At 44.2% G+C, this 19919-nt stretch overlaps 1 protein-coding gene across 10 annotated transcripts in view; it reads right to left on the reverse strand.

Moving 5' to 3' along the window:
* The window catches only part of creb5a (cAMP responsive element binding protein 5a), a 21778-nt gene continuing 1859 nt past the window's right edge, over positions 1 to 19919 (reverse strand). For 2 of the 10 annotated variants that reach the window (XM_035620332.2, XM_047330081.1), the window contains 11 exons: positions 18440 to 18514; positions 14115 to 14181; positions 13492 to 13585; positions 11674 to 11783; positions 11016 to 11272; positions 7677 to 7803; positions 7325 to 7396; positions 2339 to 2668; positions 1971 to 2246; positions 1764 to 1872; positions 1 to 947 (listed from right to left, as the gene is read on the reverse strand). In XM_035620332.2, coding sequence (XP_035476225.2) covers positions 805 to 947; positions 1764 to 1872; positions 1971 to 2246; positions 2339 to 2668; positions 7325 to 7396; positions 7677 to 7803; positions 11016 to 11272; positions 11674 to 11783; positions 13492 to 13585; positions 14115 to 14168 — 1572 coding nt within the window. In that variant the 5' untranslated portion in view covers positions 14169 to 14181; positions 18440 to 18514 and the 3' untranslated portion in view covers positions 1 to 804. Of the gene's footprint in view, positions 948 to 1763; positions 1873 to 1970; positions 2247 to 2338; positions 2669 to 7324; positions 7397 to 7676; positions 7804 to 11015; positions 11273 to 11673; positions 11784 to 13157; positions 13285 to 13491; positions 13633 to 14114; positions 14182 to 16165; positions 16383 to 16692; positions 16816 to 18439; positions 18515 to 19919 lie in introns of those variants that run through there. The other 8 variants (XM_047330078.1, XM_035620331.2, XM_035620335.2 and 5 more) reach the window with 8 other exon arrangements.

Consider the following 19919-nt stretch of genomic DNA (forward strand, 5'->3'; position numbering starts at 1 on the left):
ATAAGGGTTTTTATTTTAGCATTAGATTTACAGCGATTGTCAACATCTTTACAGTACAAAAAGTGTAACTTAAGCGAAAATTAAATTAAATTGTCAAGACTTGAGACATGAAGTGCAGTTTATACATATTTAGTATCTTAGGGCAGTTGTGTTTAACATGTTTTTTAAAAATGGCTTTCAAAAATACACGTGAGTTTGATTTGAAATCTGGAAACAAAATAAAATGTCTGTCTTCTTATTAGTATAGACGTAGAAAAATACATAGTTTTGACAAGCTGCCTCTGCTTCAGAGAAAAGGCATGAGGTGTGCACTTGCAGCTGCTCAGTTAAAGATACAAACTATAGGCTTTGTTTTAAGATTAGTGCAAGATAAAAGAGCGAGAGAAGACGGAAATTATGCTTTGGGATAGTGTGGGTGCATAGTCAGCGAGTAGCAGGCAATGGTCAGAAACAGACACTTTCTGAACAAACACAGGATGCAGTGAGTTGCCACCAACCATCACAGTTTTTAACAAAGCTTTCAGAGAAGGGCATTTTTTTGCACCTGTTATGGAAATGAAACCCCCTTGATGTACCTGTATGTGGTTTCGTTATCCTCTCCAACGAGGCAAGATGAGAATTATGTGAAACACCTCATGCGGAGTTATACATTCACCTATCCGGTTCAGTATTTCATCTATAACGCAAAGCGATATGCATCCACAGTTTGGTGAGACTTCAGCGTAGTTAGGACAGAAAAAGGTATTTTCCGTCAGGTACGATTCAGCCAATCCAATCGCAACCCCCTCCTCTACACGATGAGGGCTAATGTCCGTGCTGATGGGGGTCGTGGCTCGCGTCGCCTGCGGCGGCTGTCGAGGAGGTGGAGATGCTGTTGTGCTGGATGGCCTGCGGATGAGGCCCGGGGCCGACAGGAGTGGGACTTCCTCCTGGGCTCACCCCTGCAGCTGGACACAGAGACAGCTGTCAATCAAAGTCACCGACCACGTGTGGACTGTCCCATCTGTGAGTGAATCGGGTAAGGGCTGTATGCATTCGGATTCAGGCGCGCAAGGAATGAATGGAAACAGCTGAGATTACAGGAAAATATCTCTTTTATTTAAACAAGTGAATACTGTACATACACGTAAAAAGACAACAATAGAAATATATGGATCTAACACATGCCAATGTTGCATCCGTCATTGTTCTCAACACTTAAAACGCAATGGCTGCTTTCCATTTAAGCCACAAGGTGCAGCATTTGTAATTTTACTTTCGGTCGGTCACAGGTGCAGTTATTGTTGAACATTAACTTTAACCTGGCTGGAGTGCAAAAGGTGCATGGCCTGCATTTTTGTTCCATGCTAACTAGTGCAACAATAGCACTTTACTCCAGAGTATTTCAAACACCATCAAGATCTGCTTCATTCAATTAGTATGAAAATTAAGAAAAAAATTATAATAATGTGAATGAGGGTCAAGAGTGCTTCTTCCTGATTGGTTCGCCCCAGGAATAAAAGTGCCTCAACTGATACACGAATGGGGATAAAAGCAGAGTTTTGACTCTGAAGTGCTGTTTATGCAGTTTTAGGTCCGTGTGTGTGTGTGTGTGTGTGTGTGTGTGTGTGTTTGTGTGTGTAGCCTTGGGGGATTCCCTTATGTGCACAAATAAGGTGTAACATATCTGACTTATACCCTCAGGGGTGGGCGGAGATGATTTGGGCTTCAGGCGTCTGGTGATATTTCTAGCGAGAGGGTACAGGGTCTGGAGTTTTACTCACTGGGGTAACCCTGTGCCTCTCTCTGCCGGGCAGTGACGGGACAGTCCTTGTGGGTGAGCAGAATCTGCTTCAGCTGACCCACCTCCGACCTCAGCGACGTCACCTCATTCTGGGAACACACGGGGAAATACTAAGACACCTCCAAAGGGTTGATAGTGTGTGTGTGATAGGTGTGTGTGTGTGTGTGTGCACAGAAGTGCGTCCCACCTGTAGCTGCAGGTTTGTGTGCGTCAGCTCTTCAGCTTTCTTCTCCAGCGACGACACCCACACCTTCCTCTTCTGTCGACAGCGGGTAGCTGCCGCCCGATTGCGCTCCAGAAACTTCTGCCTGCGCTCGTCGGGGTCCTGCTCTGCCGTCCTCCGCCGACGGTTGCTGCATCCCCCCTCTCGCGCCCCACCGCCAATGCAGCTGCCACTTGCCTGCACTGCGTGCTGGGAATGGGAAGGGTGCGAGGGATGCATCTGCTGTGCAACTGGTGATAACTGCAAACAGCATAAATAAATAGATAAATAACCTCACCGTGCTCGGCCGCAGGAACCCGAGGTCAGTAAGTGTGAATGTAAAAGCGTCGTACCTGTGCAGAAACAGGCAGCGGAGGTGACGCCTGGTGCATGTGCGAGGGCGGCGACTGGTGAGCCTGAGCGCGCGGTACATTCCCTGACTGGTGAAGCTGGTGGCCGTGCGAGCTTCCCAGGTGCTGTGGAGGAGGGGCGTGGCATCGCTGCTGGTAGGGAAGCGGTGGAGCCGGAAGCTGCGGATGATGCGGGTGGTGTTGCAGTGGAGGTGCCTGGTGGCAGTGTGACATCATGTCCATCACGTGACCCACAGAGGCACTGGGGTTGTTGACGGAGGCCATTCCCAGGTGGTGCTGTTGGAAATGATGGCCCAGCGTCTGTTTGGATCTCTGAGTGGAAATGAGATGATTTAAAAAAAAAAAAAAAAAAAAATGTTACCGGGACATCTTATATATCTATACAATATATATTCTCCGGGTATGCATGTGATGCACATTTAGAATAGTGAGAGTGGTAAGGGGTTCAGCTGATGATATCAAAATAACTGATAAAGAATAAAAAACTCATTCATTAGAAGATAACCCTGCGCACCTGCAGCCATCAGGACAAACGTCATCAACACCAAAAATATATACATTTTCTCTTCATTGAAAATATTAAATCATTTTACAAAAGATCCTTTCAGTGTTACTTGAGCCAGTTCTAAACTCGCAGAGACAAAGAGTTGCACATTTCAACTGGAGCCTCAGTGATTGACAACCTCATTATGGCCTCCAGAGATGCTTCATTCCACCAAATGATCTCGCTGAGATTAATAAGAGTCTTGTGAATGAGTTTAAAGGAGGAGATTTAATTTTGGAAATGGAAAGACAGAATAGAGACAGACAGGTGATCGGATGTTAAATCTCCTCTAATCTGTTTTAATCATATACTCTTGCAATTTAGTTATTTATATTCCCATTGTTATTCTATGTATGTACTATATAACAACCTTATCCTTTGAAGAAAATATGCATTTTGTGATTTTAGGCTGGATGAATAAAAAAAAAACAAATAAAGATTCCCAAATTGCCCCGGTGCATGTTGTGATAATAAGGACCAATCCTTCACTAAACAGGAGCTGGTTGTCCCCAATAATTATGTCTATTATATAGTATTATTTACAACAGGAAAAAATGTGGATGTTAAACATTACAGAAAGTATTTTGTGTCTTGATGTTTTCAGAACGACTTTGGTATGTTATAAATGTATTTTGATTTAAAGCATCCTCATTACTTGTTCCAGAAAATAATGGACATTGAGAAAATGTCCGTTTCTGAAAGTATATCAATGAGAATTCCATGTTATGTTTTTTTTATCCCCAGCCGCGCAAATTAGAAAAAATTCATGAAACAAACACACATTTCAAATATGCAATGAACCATCTTAGTTCGTAGCAGCAGATATAAACTCCAAACCAACAAACCACTTCAGGTCATTCAAGTCCAGGCAGCCAAACCATAGATGTCAACCCCGATGGTGCTCTACTTCAAAATAGTGTCCAGCAGCCCAAATCTCCATCTTAGTCCACCCTCGCCCTTTACTCTTAATCGCCCCTACATCAATATCTGTGACGACATCTGTATGTGCGATGGATAGTATTTTTTCCAATAGCCATGTGCAGCTCGATACCTTCACACTTTATCATTCCCACGTATCATCTGACTAAACAGACTGTCAGGGCTAAATTAAACCTCATCTCACCTTTCTCCTACGCTCAGCAGAGGAGAGGGAGAGAGGGAGAGGTCATGTTTGGAGCATGACATCACCCCTCCCGTCTCTGGCAATAGTGCTATCTGCTGAAGAAGCTGAGTTTCTCTCCCCCCCCCTCTCTCTCTTTCTCTCTCTCTCAACCATTCAGTGATTAGAAAAAAAGCACATTTAGCGGCTGCCAAGGATGAGGTCACTGAGCTGTCTGTGCCAGCTCTACCAGCCAGCCAGGCCGCCAGTCAGACACACACACACACACACACACACACACACACACACACACACACACACGCACAGACACGCACAGGCAGCCACTCACACTGAACAGGACGGGGCACAAGTATTTCTTCTCTGTTTACTACATAGAAACACCCTGACACTGGGGCTGGTGATTACATCATGGATCGCCTTGGCCCGGATGACACACCACGCTGTTATTTCTGTCTGGAGGCATCAGTGAATGAAGACATGAAACTGAACACGAGACACTGAGCCACTTGTCAAATGTTTACTTTTACTCGACTTGAGCCGAGTGTGGGGTTACTGTACAACCAAGGTTAGCGCGCGCCGCCTCGGGTTTACAGCGAGTTTCAGACGGGACTGGAAGTTACAACAGAACAGAACAAAAATGAGTCTGGTGAAGAGTGTGTGTGCGTGAGGGTGTGTGGGTGCTTGTGTGTGTGTGTGTGTGTGTGTGTGTGTGGGTGGGTGTTTGTGTGTGAAAAAAAATTAGGAGAGTTTCAGATTTGAACCTGTGACCTGAGAGGCTCTGAAACCTGAAACCCCTTTTCATTTACCACTCTATATACAAGCTCTGCACATGAAGTCATAACCTCTGAGAGAGAGAGAGAGAGAGAGAGAGAGAGAGAGTGTGTGTGTGTGTGTGTGTGTGTGTGTGTGCAGCTGATGTTGTGGGGACCTTATTTACACAGGCACATTGTTTGTTCCTTATGGGGACAAAAAGCAAGTAAGCAAATAAGAAAACACATTGAGAAATAAGAAAATATGTGTTTTCTAATTTGCTGTTGTGTTTTGTGAAACTCCTTTTTGTTTTCTTATTTGCTGCTGTGATTTGCACTTCAGGGCCACCGTAGGTCAGGGTTAGGGCCAGGCATGCAGCAGTTGTGGTTCTGGTTATAATACTTCCCTTGCGATGAATGTAAGCCAACGTGAAGTACTCTGAAGTCAGGGAGACACGACTTTGTGTGTGTGTGTGTATGTGTGAGTGCGTGTGTGTGTGTGTGTTTGTGTGAGTCTGAGCGTGTGTGTGTGCGCTTGTGTGTGATGGGGAGTTAGAGAGGGTGCGTGTTTGCATGCAGGGCGATTTCACAGTTTTCCCTTCGAAGTTGCTTTTGATAGCACACATATATTTAACAATTCATACTACATGCCCCTGGAAAGAGGAAATGTAAAATTTACAAGGGCGAGAGATTGAGACCATGTTGACACAAGGAAAATAAAACAACCAAAAAGGTCAGAAGAGTATTTAGGATTTTAACTTCCTGTCGAGTGTGTGTGTGTGCGTGTGCGTGTGTGTGTGTATGTGTATGTGTGTGTGTGTGTGTTTCAATGTAGAATTACACTCTTGTTTCCTGTATTTCCTGGTTAGAACGCAATATGCCAAGGGCAGAATGTGAGTGAGGTTAATGATATACAACTCATAAATCAATTTGCCACGAATACGACCTTTTCCGAAAAATCACATCCTTTCCACTCCCTTTCATGATCAAAGATGCTCAAGAATGTTCTTTAATTATTCTATCACAAATCATTCCGTTTTGCTCCACTGGCAGTCAATAAAAACTACAACAGCACCCTGGTCAACTCGTCTTGAGGAGCTCCTGATTTAGCAGATTTCCTCCTTTAAAGTTCTCAGAGGAAACACTGCACTTATGGTCAAATGTTAAACGATGTTTAAATGCTGTTACCAATGTTTTTTGCCACTGTATCAAGCGTTAAAATGCTCTGGAAGCCGCCGAATCGTTTTGCATTTTTCAAGCAAACCTACAGGAGATGCAACTCAGGGGTTAGAGCAAACAAAAAGGGTTCTTCCCATAAAAATGTTTTTCATGCCAAGTTATATATCCCATCTCCTATTTTTCAAACAAGTTAAAAAGAACCCGCTTTTCAGCTTTTTTCTTTCAGGCTGCCCACCACCTTTTTAGAGCAGGCCTTTTTTTATTCCTCCCACTGTGCGGTCACTCCCCAAAGGTTTTCAGAAAAGGTGGACAGTGTGTGCATGCCCCCTAATGCTAAACCAGTAAAGTCATGAAAATTCAGCACCACCTCACACATAACATAATGCTGCTGTTTTCTAATGCAATCACTTTTTTATGTGTGAGTGCCATAATTGTTGGATGATTTCTCTAGTGGTCTACACTCTCACACACTTTTTTTAAACAACCATGAACTAAAAAGTCTGTCGTTCGCCTTGCAAAGTCCATCTCCATTCACGGTTGACAGTTTAATGATCTCAGATACATCGAGGCCGTCCTTCAGTATGAGTGCGTCCACGCTAAGTAACATGAATCACCCGGATACTGTGATTCCCGAGTCCAGTTTTACCTCACTCTCCTCGCCATTTTCCTCCAAATCTATGCTGATTTCAATACAAATGCGATTTATGTAAATCAATTGTACCTACTGAGACATTTAATCCCCGTATGTTGTGGAAACACTGGAAATGGGGGCAACACATTTTCTATTGCGGGCATCTATCACATGTGTGATGCCTTTTTTCTTGATTTATGTATTTTTGGCTTTTTGCCAGCACAACTTTGTGGGTAACATTTTTGAGTAAAGGGGAGAAGAGGGAAATCTTAGATGTAAAGGAGTAGTTTGACATTTCGGTAAAATACACTGATTGATTTGCTCTCATATCCGTAAGTTACAGCCAGCAGCTGGTCAGCTTAGAGTAGCATAAAGATCAAAAACAGGGGGGGTTAACTAACAGCTAGTTTTGATCTGTGCAAAGGTAAACATACCTGCCTTGTTAAACATATTATCTTTCATTGGTTTAATCTGTACATAAACCAAAATGTATAAACAACTCGTCAATTCACAGACAGATCCTGTTTCGCATATTTTCTAACTCGCTGCCAGAAAATAAATCAGTGTATTAGCCAAACAAATTGAACAGGTCCTTTTATATGCTATAAGCACGTAATCTTGTCATGAATGGAAATTACCGGTGTGCTCCTCCACCATACATTTGACAAAGCTGCAGTGTTATTACCAGAGGCGTTAGGAATAATCCACAGAAACAGGAATATAGGATATCAGTGCTGGTCAGTACCTGAGGCGAAGAACAGGAGGGGTTGTGTGCTGGACCTGGTATACCCATGAGACAGGACATCTGCTTCTCTATCTGAATAAAAGAAGAAATTGACACAAAAATAACCCTTTCGAACCGTGACAAGAAAAGAAACATCACCAACACTTAAGTTTCCCTCAAGGTCACATCCATCTGGAGTTTGACACTTCTGATTAATTCATCCGCGAAAGCGAAGTGAGTTTTTCTGTCAGCCATTAATATTTCCAACTCGGGGAATCTTGACCACTTTGGCCACTATGTACCTGCATCTATAAATTGATAATGCACGCGTCTCTGAATGTGTGTGAGTAACCTGTATGTCTCCCATACTTACAGGCATGTGCTGAGCAGATGCTCCCTGCATGGCGGGATCTGGCAGGGTGCCAGGTAAGGAGGCCGCCAGCGGTTGTCTGTGTCTGTTCCGCATGTGGAGGAGGGAGGACAATGGCCCGGGAACTGGGCTGTGGTCAGCCACATATAGAGAGAGAGAGAGAGAGAGAGAGAGAGAGAGAGGGGGACGGACGGGTCATGCCAAACAGCTAAACATAAGATTGCATAAGAAAGCAAAGATATTTAATTTTCCATTACAGATTCACTGATCCAGGATAAGAGAGGGGTGCAAAATGAATCACTCATAGCTGGGTGGGTCTTCATATCAGACGAGGCAGGGATAGATGGATGTGGCTAAAACAATAACGACGGTCAATGTGTTGTCAAGGGATGGATGAATCTAAGGCATGATAGTGGAGGGAATTTAGATAAAATTATACTGGAACTAACGGACTTTATATCTTTTTTTTAAGGGTTGTTATTTAAAAAAGAAAAAAGAATAACAAAATTTTAACCTCACAAGGTATCCCACCATGAATATATATAATATGAATTTATATACCCTTCAGATTTTTATCTTCAGCCCCAATACAATAGAGGGGAAGGGTTTTTTCATTTCGTGGTGCAAAATAAAATAAAAAACATTTAAAACAATCATGTGTCTTATGCACACAAAAAAATGTCTGCAATCTTACTTGTGTCCGCAGCCATTCTACAGTGGTGGGTTTATTTTTTTGTCCAAATTTGCAGGTTCATTTTTGTATCCAATGTAGGGTTGAACTAGGGTTATTTTTGTGATTCCTCCACACCACTGTGATTAGGCCTTCTGGAGACTTGTGTTTATTGTTGTCTGCATGCAGGCATATCTGTGACCAAGATGAGTGCGTGTGTGTGTGTGTGTGTGTGTGTGTGTGTGTGTGTGTGTGTGTGTGTGTGTGTGTTATTTTAACAAAATGTAATCACACCCCACAGGAGAAAAAAACAAAGAATTATTTGGTGAATTATCATTGGCAAATGTGTGCACATAAAACTGAAACTGCACAGCTGCAAACAAATAGAAGTAGGTGACACATTTAGCTGTAATCTGCTTGAACCAACCCTTTTGGTTATTCTGGTCCAAAAAATGTATAGTGAGTAAAAAGGCGTAAACGGAGGTTTGAGGCGAAGCAATGACGATGGAAAGTGTGATGACGTGAAAAAGAAAAAGTGAAAGAAAACAGAGAAAAGGGAGGAAAAAAAAAAACGTGACAGCTTGAGAGGGAGGAGAGACGCTAAGGGATCACAGCGGGGGAATGCAGAGACCCAGGGTGCCATGTGCTGACCTAACCGCTCTGGCTCTCTGCCAATTGGCCTCCGCGGCCGTGCTGAGGTCATCGGCAACGATGTCATCACTGAATCCGGGGTATGCGGCCCCCTTTTAGCGTACAACAAAGTTCAGAAGAACCAAAACAACATTTCCTAATGTAACCACAACAGTTCTACCGGGCCAACGGCCAGACACTCAGAGACCAGGTTCGCCATGGAAACCGGTGATAAACACACGGAGAAACAGTCGGACACCCGAGCCACGGTTCATTTAGCAACACTTTGCTGGTTTCACTGACTAACAGCGGGTCTGGATTCAGCTGGTACTGATTTACTGCAGCACAAAAATGACTGTCAGCTCCCTCACCACTCCTATCTGGTCCTGGGCAGATGTTTGGACATTATTATTTCACTGACTTACTTCTGGTACCTTGACTAATTTAATCAACCGCAGAGTTTTGCAAGCGTTAGTGAGTTTTATGCTTATGGTTGATAGGTGCTAAGAAGGCTTTTGTTTTTGTGAGAATAACATTTGTTCATTTAATCTACAGTTTCACTTCCAAACTATAAAAAAAACAATCTCATCGATATGAGGCATCTTGGTGGGATTTAAAGTGCTGACCATGTAATCCCTGGTTTGAGTCTGTCTAGATGCCTCATTCCCAATCTCTTCCTTCCTGTCATTTCCTGCTTGTCACCAAATATATATTCTCCAATTATAGGAAATAAAATATCCCAAAATAGTATCCGGGGAAAAAACCCACTTTAAATATGAAACAGCAAAATTTTATTTATTGATTGGTGACTGGTAGATACAAAAATACAAACACTAAAAAAGGACAGCTGAAGAAATTGTGAAGATAAGATATTACTGCAAAAGAATTGCCCACAATGTGACTCTGTTTAAATGCTGACAGGAGCTGAAGTGACAGTTGAATTAAAGTTAGTAAAAGGGGTTAAGATGTCAGTGAAAACAGTCATGCTTCTACATATTCCAGTTTAAATCAAAGCACTGAATACAATGTTAAGAGTCATATCATGTAATTTATATATACTTTTAATTGGAAAATCCAGTTGCAGACATGTTGTCGTTGGCAATGTTATGCAAGATTTAATGTTGCTAGCAATCTTCTAATTTGTCAAATTCAAATTGTGAAATGTATAAATGTTGCAAACATAATCTATATCAAAAACAGTAGCATTCATTTTCTACAGTCTGTGGTTAAAGAGTTGCCTGCATTTTCAATTACAAATGTCTCTAGCTACTTTTCATTGCTTGAAGGCAAATTGAGTTTTATTCAATTTTATCAAGTAACTGCATCATTTCCAATTTGCCACGCTAATATCTCACGAAACATCTGAAATTCCTGTGATAATTTACACCAAAGTAAATGTCTGTATAATCTGATATTGAGATGGCGCAGTGTCTACTGCCCGTTCACAAATCCAGAAAAAAATTGACCTGTCAGGGAGAGTGGGAGCAGCTGCTGGGAGCTGGTCAGATGAAAGACAGGAACTCCTCTAATCTATCTCTTGAAAAGAGTGATAACCAGGGAGCCATGGAAGTGGCCCAGACACTGAGAGTCTAAAAAAACAAAACAAAACATAATGGAGGCGGTTGTTTGGTGTTAGGTGGTGTCAGTGGGTTTAAGTGGGCATTATGCAGCGGTTCTCCATTTCTTTTTTATATTACTTTGTTCTCTAAGTAAATTGATGTTTTGGGGTTTGTTTTTTTTCCAACCTCGCTCTTCCTCTCAGTTCATTAGACCAGAGATGAATTATACAGTGGGGGGGGGGGGGTTTCCAGTCTGTGCCAGAGAGAATTAGTTATCATACGTCCGAAACAGGAAGGGGCGTGACAGGGTGAAGGACAGAGGAGAGGGAGACGGGGGTGAGCAGAGGCAACATTAAAAGGAAATATGTGTGTATGTGATGGAGTGCTGCACGAATGGATAGATGAAATAAAATCAATATTCGTGTGTGTTTGTGTGTGTATGTGTGTGTGTGTGTGTGTTTCGATGCCTTGAGGTGTACTCACCCTGAGTGTGTGAGCATGGAAGGGGCCTGGGTGATGACCGATCCGGGCTGGGAGGAGGACAGAGCTTGCTGGGCAGCCAGGCTGCAGCTGGGGCCCATCGTGGGGCCATGACACTGGGGATGCTGCAGGGTGTGGGTTTGGGGATGGTGCAGCGGTGGCTGGGGATGTGGGTGCCGAGGCTGGGGTGGGTGCTGGAGCTGAAGCTGGGGTTTGAGCTGGTGTTGGTTCATACAGGACGGCCCATTATGGGTAAGCGTCTGGGGGGAGAAGCGGAAGCGACAAAAAGCTTGGTATGTGATCTCAGGTCATTTTTGAGTGTATGCATCCACGCATACATTTTGAGGTGTGCTTGTGTCCTCATGTGCCTGCGTGTTTGATGTCTAGCTGTTTCTTTTATGGGGCAGAATGTGATCGCCTAGTGTGTCGTTCCTTGCAGGAGGTCAGATATCTGCGCAGGCGCCTAATTGGGTCTGACTGCTTTATCTCCCTCAAACTCAAGTGTCACACAAAAGTACAAACCCGACAGACCTCAGAAGCAAACACAGCAACAACAATAAGGGACGAGCCCGTCTTGATTCTTATGTTTCATTCTTTTTGGGCTAACCTAAGCTAGAGAAAGACTAAATTCTCTCGAGAATTAATTTTCTTGTAACCTCACCTGTTTGCTCTTTTCCTCTTCCTGTGCTTGAAGGAACTCCTCCTCTATCTCCTTGAACAGACCAACCTCTTCACAGTTCTGCAAAAATCGCGTCGGCGTGGGCGTCTGGTCTGGAAGCATCACGCACAAATGCACACACACACACACACACACACACACACACACACACACACACACACGCACACACACACACACACACACACACACACATTAGAGATTGTTTTTTTTTTTTTAAATGAGCAGACATTCATATGTTCATTCATTAATGTATCCGAGTATCCTTTGTTTTAGCTTAATGTGAGTTTCCTAAACTATCACCCAGGTTGCATTGCCAAGAGGAGAAACAAGTCTCCTTCTCTGTCTATATGTCTGTGATAACATCAGTATGTCTCTGTGAACCGTCTAAACATGCCGGGGTCAAAGGTCAGCTGGGTTCTTTGTTTTGACATAAGATTTCCTGCAGGAGGAGTGACAAGCTGCAGGACACACACACACAAACACACACACACACACACACAGAAAGACCCATAGGGAGACTCTGCAGAGGCTAGATGTCATGTTGATGTTTATGTAGAGACAGACAGCTGTTTCTATGGTAACAGGCTGTGTCATATGACAGTGGTCTATAGTGAATGTGTCATGGTAAATGGACCATATTTTCACCCATTAACACAGTTCTGCTATTTACCGCGCTTTTTTTCACATTCATACAGATTCATACACTGCCAGAAGAGCCGTCAGAAGCAATTTAGAGTCAAGTGTTTTGCCCAAAGACACCTCAGTGTGCGGACCAGGGGAGCTGGGATCGAGCCACCAACCTTCAGTTTAGTGGACGACCGACCTCCTGAGCAACAGCCGCCTTACAATGCAGAATGAATACAATGCAGAAATACTCGGATACATTCTCGGGTTCCTTAAATGTGAGGATTTACTGCTTTTTGTTGTCGTATGTGATATTAAAATTGAAAATGTTATGACTACTCATTAGGTTTCCTTTGGGCTGCATGGCTGTCATATTATTAATCCTCTCACAATTTACAGACTTCAAGGAAATACAAAGCAAATTACTCTGAAATAAAAGTAGTTGTTTGTTGTGAACTTGGACGTGTATTTACTGTGTGCAACAGCAGCTGTAAATCTGATATTGGTGAATCTGATATTTGTAATATATTGGTCAATTGATCAGCACAGTATTATAATCATCAACCCCTGGTGTGCATGATAACAAATCAGTGTTTAGTGCATGGCTAAGTGAAGTTTCCCTATTCGTGAATGCGTGGTTATATTGATGCCATCCTCCCGGCTGACCGTCTCCTGCTTCCCTTACTCTTAACCAATGTGAAAATAAAGATTAAAGTATTTAAGATGGTTTGTGTTGACCCGCGTGCAACCCCTCCCCACTTTTTAAAAATTGGGTCTCAAAGTGGGCCTTGAGCGATGGTGTTATCAGCGTGTTTGGTGTAATCTGATGGGGTGTACTTTACATGTTGCAACACGAGCAGCTCTGTTTCACAGCACAGACTATCGGAGGGAAGGAAGCTTTTTGTATCGAGCTTATCTGTTTCATACTGTACAACGCAGCACCCTCATTTTCCTCGTTGGACACTGATCCTGAAAAAGGGTCAACACACACACACACACACACACACACACACATACATGCAGCCAGAGTGAGTGAAATATGATATAAATGAGCAGCAGAGGAAGGCAAGCTGATCGGAGAAACCACAAACACACAAACTGTACAATGTTGGAGCCAGTTTGATGTTTGGACAAGCTCGGTGGATGTGGGAGCAGAGCTCTGTGCCGCGGTCTCACCTGTGAAAGCCGTGTCTGTTTTGATGGAGGGGAACTTGAGGGTCATCTCATGCTTGTGTCTGTGGATGACCAGGTGCTCCTCTAACTGGAAGCGCTGCGGCACACCGACAGAGTGAAAAAGATATGAAGAGATGCGTGCAGCTGTACGGCATGGCACATGGGGAAGGGCACGTTCAGTTAAAATCAGCTGATCCCTGCTGGCTGACTCATCATTCACAATGGTCCAAATACGCTGTCGACTAAATGTTAGATTTTTCCCCCCGTCCAATTATTTTTCTAATTATTTGTATTCTAAAAACATGATTCCTTATCACACACTAGCCCTTTTAGCCCGGGCCTTAAGTGTATGCTACTGCATATGCACATATTGTACGATCATGTGACAAGTAAAACCTTGATAATCCTATAATTATGAGCCTACAGGGACAACGGCTGTGCAGTTGACCTCATACAACTACTTATTATTCAGTTGCATTTTCCATAAATAATAAGCACGTATGTAATCATCTCTACAACATTTTAGTTGTTCACTAATCAAGCTTTATAATGATAACTGTATAGTTCTCTTTGTGGCACTGTGGCCTCACACACACACACACACACACATACAGTATACAACTAACCTGAGAGCAGCCGGGGGCGCCGCACACATGAGGCCTGTCCTGTTTGTCATTCATGTCATCCACAAACCTACAGAGCAACGAGAAGCAAGAACAGACCTATTAAAGCTGCGGCATCATCACACTGCCTCCGGTCACAAGGTCAGACGATGGTGGCATTCAGTGGGCAGCCTTTAATTCTCAATTAAATATATTTCTATCCACACAGAGAAAATTCTTTCAGAAACAAGAGTGTAAGATACTGTACAGTTATCCTCCCATTATCACATCTTATGCATTATGGAAGTGGTGCATTATTAGGCAGATGCCTCCAGATGATGAATGCCTCATGCTGAGACAATTATCCCTTTGGTGCCAGCAGCAGTGCAACAGTCTTTTGGTTTTGTCAGCATCGCTGTACACTGTAGGCAGTGATTTTTATCAGGACAAAGACTATGAGACGCAAAATCCATTTGTGTTTTTCCCAATTTATTTGTTGATGATGCGAGTGTGATGACAGGCTGCGTTCTCGCAGTCAAGTCACCATATCTGTATATCAACACAAACGCAGAATAGAGCACACAAATGAAAACCCGCTTGCAGTTCACTAACCCAGTTTGACCCAGTCAGCGCTCCAGTGGAGATATTAAAGCCACTGATGGGGGGTAGTTATGACGACGCGCTACTGCTGCCGGCCCCTTCATTTTCCACTGAGAGCAAAAAGAAGAAGCCTCCAACTCCCCGACCTCAGGCATTTCTCTGAGCTGCGTGTCACCAGACAAGGTTCACACACCGCCAGAGGTCATTAGGTCGACCCTCCTCAACTTTTCATCATCTTAAATCTGGTAAGGAAGAAGAAGTGATTTTTCTTTCTTTGGGTGCGCTCTGATACTGTTTTGCGTGAGGGGAGAGTGGGTCCCAATGTTATGGGAAAGAGTGAGAGCTAAAGAAAGAAGTGTGGAAAGAAAGGGCCAAAAGTAAATGCTTCCATAAGAAATGGAAAGTCTGTGTATATGTGTGTGTGTAGAGGAGGGGGGTTACATTAGGGTGATGGAGAGGGGAATGGAAAGGGCAAGTGGCAGTGAGATAGAGACAGAGAGACGAGGAGAGAGAGGGAGAGAAAAAGAGAGCAACAAAAAGAGAGAAAGAGAGAGAGAGAGGAGGATGACACAATGAGTGGAAGAGAAGGAATGAGGGAGGGAGGTGGCAGAGGGAGGGCAGCACTGTAGGCCTATACTCCTGACAGGTTTGAACCTGCCTCAGCCCCCATTTTCCAACCCCAGGCAAGGTGACTTCATACGTGCGCGTGTGTGTGTGTGTGTGTGTGTGTGTGTGTGTCTGAGCATGAACGGTTGTGTGTTACGAGACAGTATGTGTTCACAGTGCCACATTTATAGATACAAATCGAGGTAGATATTAAGATAATTTACAGACTCGGTTAAACAAGCGGGATTCGCCTTTTTGGCGTTTTTCTTTGAAATAAAACTACAACTTGTAACAGTATGTATCATTTTTTGGAAACCATCCAACATAATCCCATACTTCTGAGATAAAACCCTGACACAATGGAAGATAATGGTCAGTGTCCTCAACACCCCCAACCCCCCTATGATCCACGATGAGCAGACTCAGCACATCTCCAGCAAAAAAAAGAAGAAAAAAAAAAGAAGCCTTCTGTCAGAGTGGTTACCTCAACGCACAGTGACGTCACCCACGACACACACACACACACACACACACACACACAATCCAACGACAGACCAGCGCAGACAACACGTTGGCAGTTTAAAAGGGATTAACTCAATTATATTGCACCAACCAAAAAGCACCAACTTTATGTTCATGTCTTCCCGCCTCTTCCTCTGTCGTTGCCTATACACACACACACACACACGCTCGTGACCATCAGATCAGAGCGATGACGGTGAATGACATAATAGCACGCGCACACACACACACACACACACACACACACATTTTAAAATCACCCTGCGCTTATGGATCACATAACCCCCCCCCCCCCCCCCCCCCAAAAAAAAAAAACCCCAAACAATCCTCCAACTCCAGTCACTTACTACTTGTCAAAGTTCCCATGTTCGGCGGATGAACGTCAGCAGCATCGAGCCGGTCGCTCGGCTCACATTTAAGCGGCGCTTTTTTTCCGAGCAGCATTAAAAAAAAAATCCTCTCCTCCCGACGGTGTCGACGAGATTCACCCCGAGCGGCTCGCTCGTATCTACGGCCCCGCGGAGCAACCTGTTCCGCTCATGAACCAGCCCGGCACCGCTGCGCGCAGACCGCTGTCACACCCCCCACCCCCCACCCCCCAAGATAGACCCTCGGCGCTCAACACGACGTCCGCCTCGCTGGGGAGGCTTCACCGGGGGGGTTGGGGGGTTGGGGGGGGGGGGGGGGGGGGGGAGAAGAAAAGAAGAAAAAAAAGAAACTTGCCCCGTTAACTTCCCGGCACCGTTAAAAAAAAAATGAATAATGTTAAATATTAGACAATGTCAGCGGCGCCGTGGTTTGGTGTCGGCAGAGCGGTGGTTGGAGTTGGAAGTTTTTTTTGTGAATGAAGGTATAGATTATAGCGGAGGCTTACCTACGAGTAGAGCGGGACAAGCGGCGCTCCAGAGAGGAACCACGTTGGACTGGAGCGAGATTACAATACGTTCTATTTACAGAAGCATTACATCATCCCCCCGGTGACGTCACGTGGGATTCCTGAACTTCTAAATCATTGCGGTCCCGTACGGAGAGAGGGAGAGAGAGGGAGAGAGGGGGGGGGGGGGGGGGGGGCGGGACTACGACACCGGCCGGTAGGGGGACGGAACACGACGGGACAGGACAGCGGCACGGCGGTGGATCTGGAACCGACAGTGAAAGCCAAGTCAAACACACAAGCGGCAACGTGACGGGACACGGGGCAGAAACAGTCAGGGGTATTTATTTACCCTCTCTCCGAACGGGACGTCCCAGCGACTGTATCGAGTGCAATGCGTCGAAATAGGCAACAGCGCCGGGCTGCTTCCCCCCCCCCCCCAAAAAAAACTTTTCCGAGGATTATGATGCCGTTGTATTTGTTCTTCTCATTTTTAAAACACAAACTAGTTTTCACTTTGTCTCGAAAACGCGCTTTTAAAAAAATTCGCTGATGTCGCAAAAAGTTGTGCTTTCCACCCCACAGATATTTACTTTTAAATCAGTTGCACTCATTGGGATCAATGTCTCTTTAGAACAAAATCACCTAATCAGACATGAACACAATAAGACACTGTATGTCAACTCTGACACAGCAAACAGTCGAGCAACAGAGATAATTAATAGAGACAATCATGCATGTTTACATATTGTATTACATTAGATAAGATAAGATACGACAAAATAAACCTTTATTCGTCCCACAACGGGGACATTTGGGCGTCACAGCAGCAAAGTGGACAGCAGAATATAGAAATCAATTTAAAATACCAATAGGTATGTACAAAATAGAACATAAAATATTAAAAATTATCACAAAACACACTATTGATTATAACATTTTAAATTCTCTAAGGGATATGTCAAATTTATTGGTCACGTGCAACACGTTGTTACAGACTGGGGTTTATTATTATTATTATTATTATTCATATTTTGTTTTAATGTAATACCCGATCAGCGGTCAAAGAGTTGCAACCCATCCAGACATAAGGACACAGGGTCTTTATATTTATATAAAGTGTGGCAGTTTTTACTAGAGATTTGAAATATTCCGGCCTGTGGATCCCCTGTAATGGTTTCCAGTCAAAGTTCTCTGATTTCCAAATTTTCCAAATTTCACCGTTGGGAGATTGGTTATGTTATGCCAGGAATTCCCCACGGGCCACATTAAAACACCAGGAGGGACTTTGGTCATTCACATCTCCGCCGAGCTGAGCCGTGGAGTAACACCTCTGCCATGTTTGGTCAGGCTTTCCGGAGCTGCAGCCCGAGCTGGGGAGGGTTTTGTTGTGGCTGAAGAAGTGCAACATGGGACTGACTCATCATCCACCAATCGCCTGAGGTATGCAAATTACGGTTGCCGTGGCAACGGGGGGGAAACAGGAAGTTGTGATGATGTCACTCTGTGTTTTGAGCTCCTTCCCCCTGCATGGATGTGAATCACTGAGTTTTGCTTTCAGTGAGGCCAAGGGATGTTTTACAGCGTGCGTGTGTGCGTGCGTGTGCGAGTGCAGTCATACTAGAAAGAGTGTGACGGCAGCCAGGAAGTCTCTGGCTGGTGGCCCGGAGCAGACAACGCCACTGAGATTACAACCACCTCCATAACTCAGTGGCAATACCAGCCGTTACCCCCTTTGCATCTTCACCTCTGAGTGGCTCTGAACAGCCAGCATGGGAACTTTTCTAGAGAACTGCGCACTCCGAGCTTGATATCACCTGGTCTGTGAAAGAAAAAAGAAGGTGTTTCAGGTCATAGGTCACACGAACCTGCTGACCTCGGAGCCCATGTAGCGTTGTGCTCACCAGTGGCTCAGCTGTTGAAGTGACACATTGCGGTTTCTGACTATTTCTATCCGCGAATCGAGGGGTAATGTGCGACTAATGTGTGTCTTAAAAAAGTAAATGGAAACAGATACTTCAAACGGCGTCCAAGTATACAAGTTACAGTCATCCGCTTATGTAATGGTTGGAGTTAAATTTACATCCAACTCATGCCGTCACATTCAGATCCAGTCGAGAGCAGACCACTGCGGCGTTCGCATGTTTGTTAGGATCTTGTCCGGGGTCCACACCGTGCAGCGTGTGTGCACCGGAGTTGTCTGTTGCTCATCACTGCTGATTGGGCTGTTTGTTTTTTAGCAAATACAGGCTGATAGTCAGTAAATCCAAACGCCAGTTTGTCATCTTTGCCAAACTGCAACAATGTGCGCCACCCACAGACCTCAGATCAGATGATGTCATGCACCATAAACTCTCTCTGGATCTCTCTCCCTTTCTCTCGTGCATTTCACAACACATGCAAGCTCTGCTCATTTACGTAATGGTGTTGAAACTGCGTCACTGTCTCAGGCCTGATTCACCGTGTGTGTGTGTGTGTGTGTGTATGTGTAATGACTTGTTTATGTTGAGTGTGTGTCCACGTGTTTGTGTGTAAGAGATAACATCTGTGTTAGGCAGATGAAGTCACTGAACTTCTATACTGTACATGTGTGAGAGACCGTGGACTCTGGTGATGTCATGTTGTTTGTGCGAGTGTGTGTGTGGCTGGTGTCAGTGAATGGGTGTGTATGTAATATTTTTGCGTGTGTTAGTGTGTGTGTGTAGCTGGGTAGACAGAAGGCAGTCAGAAAAAGAGCGAGTGTGTTCCTGCAGGTCTTATGGCTGTTTGCTGAAGTCTGTGGCCAGTGGTTTATGACGGGCCATTTTAACGCTCGATTAACAGGTCCAACACAGGCCAGCCGTCCCTGGTTAGCCAGCCCCTGTGATTTAAGGACATTCTCCTCTCTCTGGGATCCACACACACACACACACACACTACAAAGTTCCCTCACTACTGAATCATCATAGGGGAACATTAACCAGTAAACCATATGGGTGAGTTAGATTATGTTGCCAATTTGTAAAGCAACTCTTATTTTTTTTTAACATATTCATGAACACAGATACACATGACACCCCCCCTCATTTTGAATCGAACTCTGGGTGATTTTGATAGGGATGGAAGACAAACGGCAACAATTCAAAACTATGAATTATCTTCATACATCATATTTCCAAAGAATTGCCCAATAATTAAACCAATTCCATTACAGCAAAAAAAAAGGCAAGGCAAGTATTTGTGTAGCA

Source organism: Scophthalmus maximus, chromosome 22 (genome assembly GCF_022379125.1).
Source record: "Scophthalmus maximus strain ysfricsl-2021 chromosome 22, ASM2237912v1, whole genome shotgun sequence".
NCBI lineage: Eukaryota > Metazoa > Chordata > Actinopteri > Pleuronectiformes > Scophthalmidae > Scophthalmus > Scophthalmus maximus.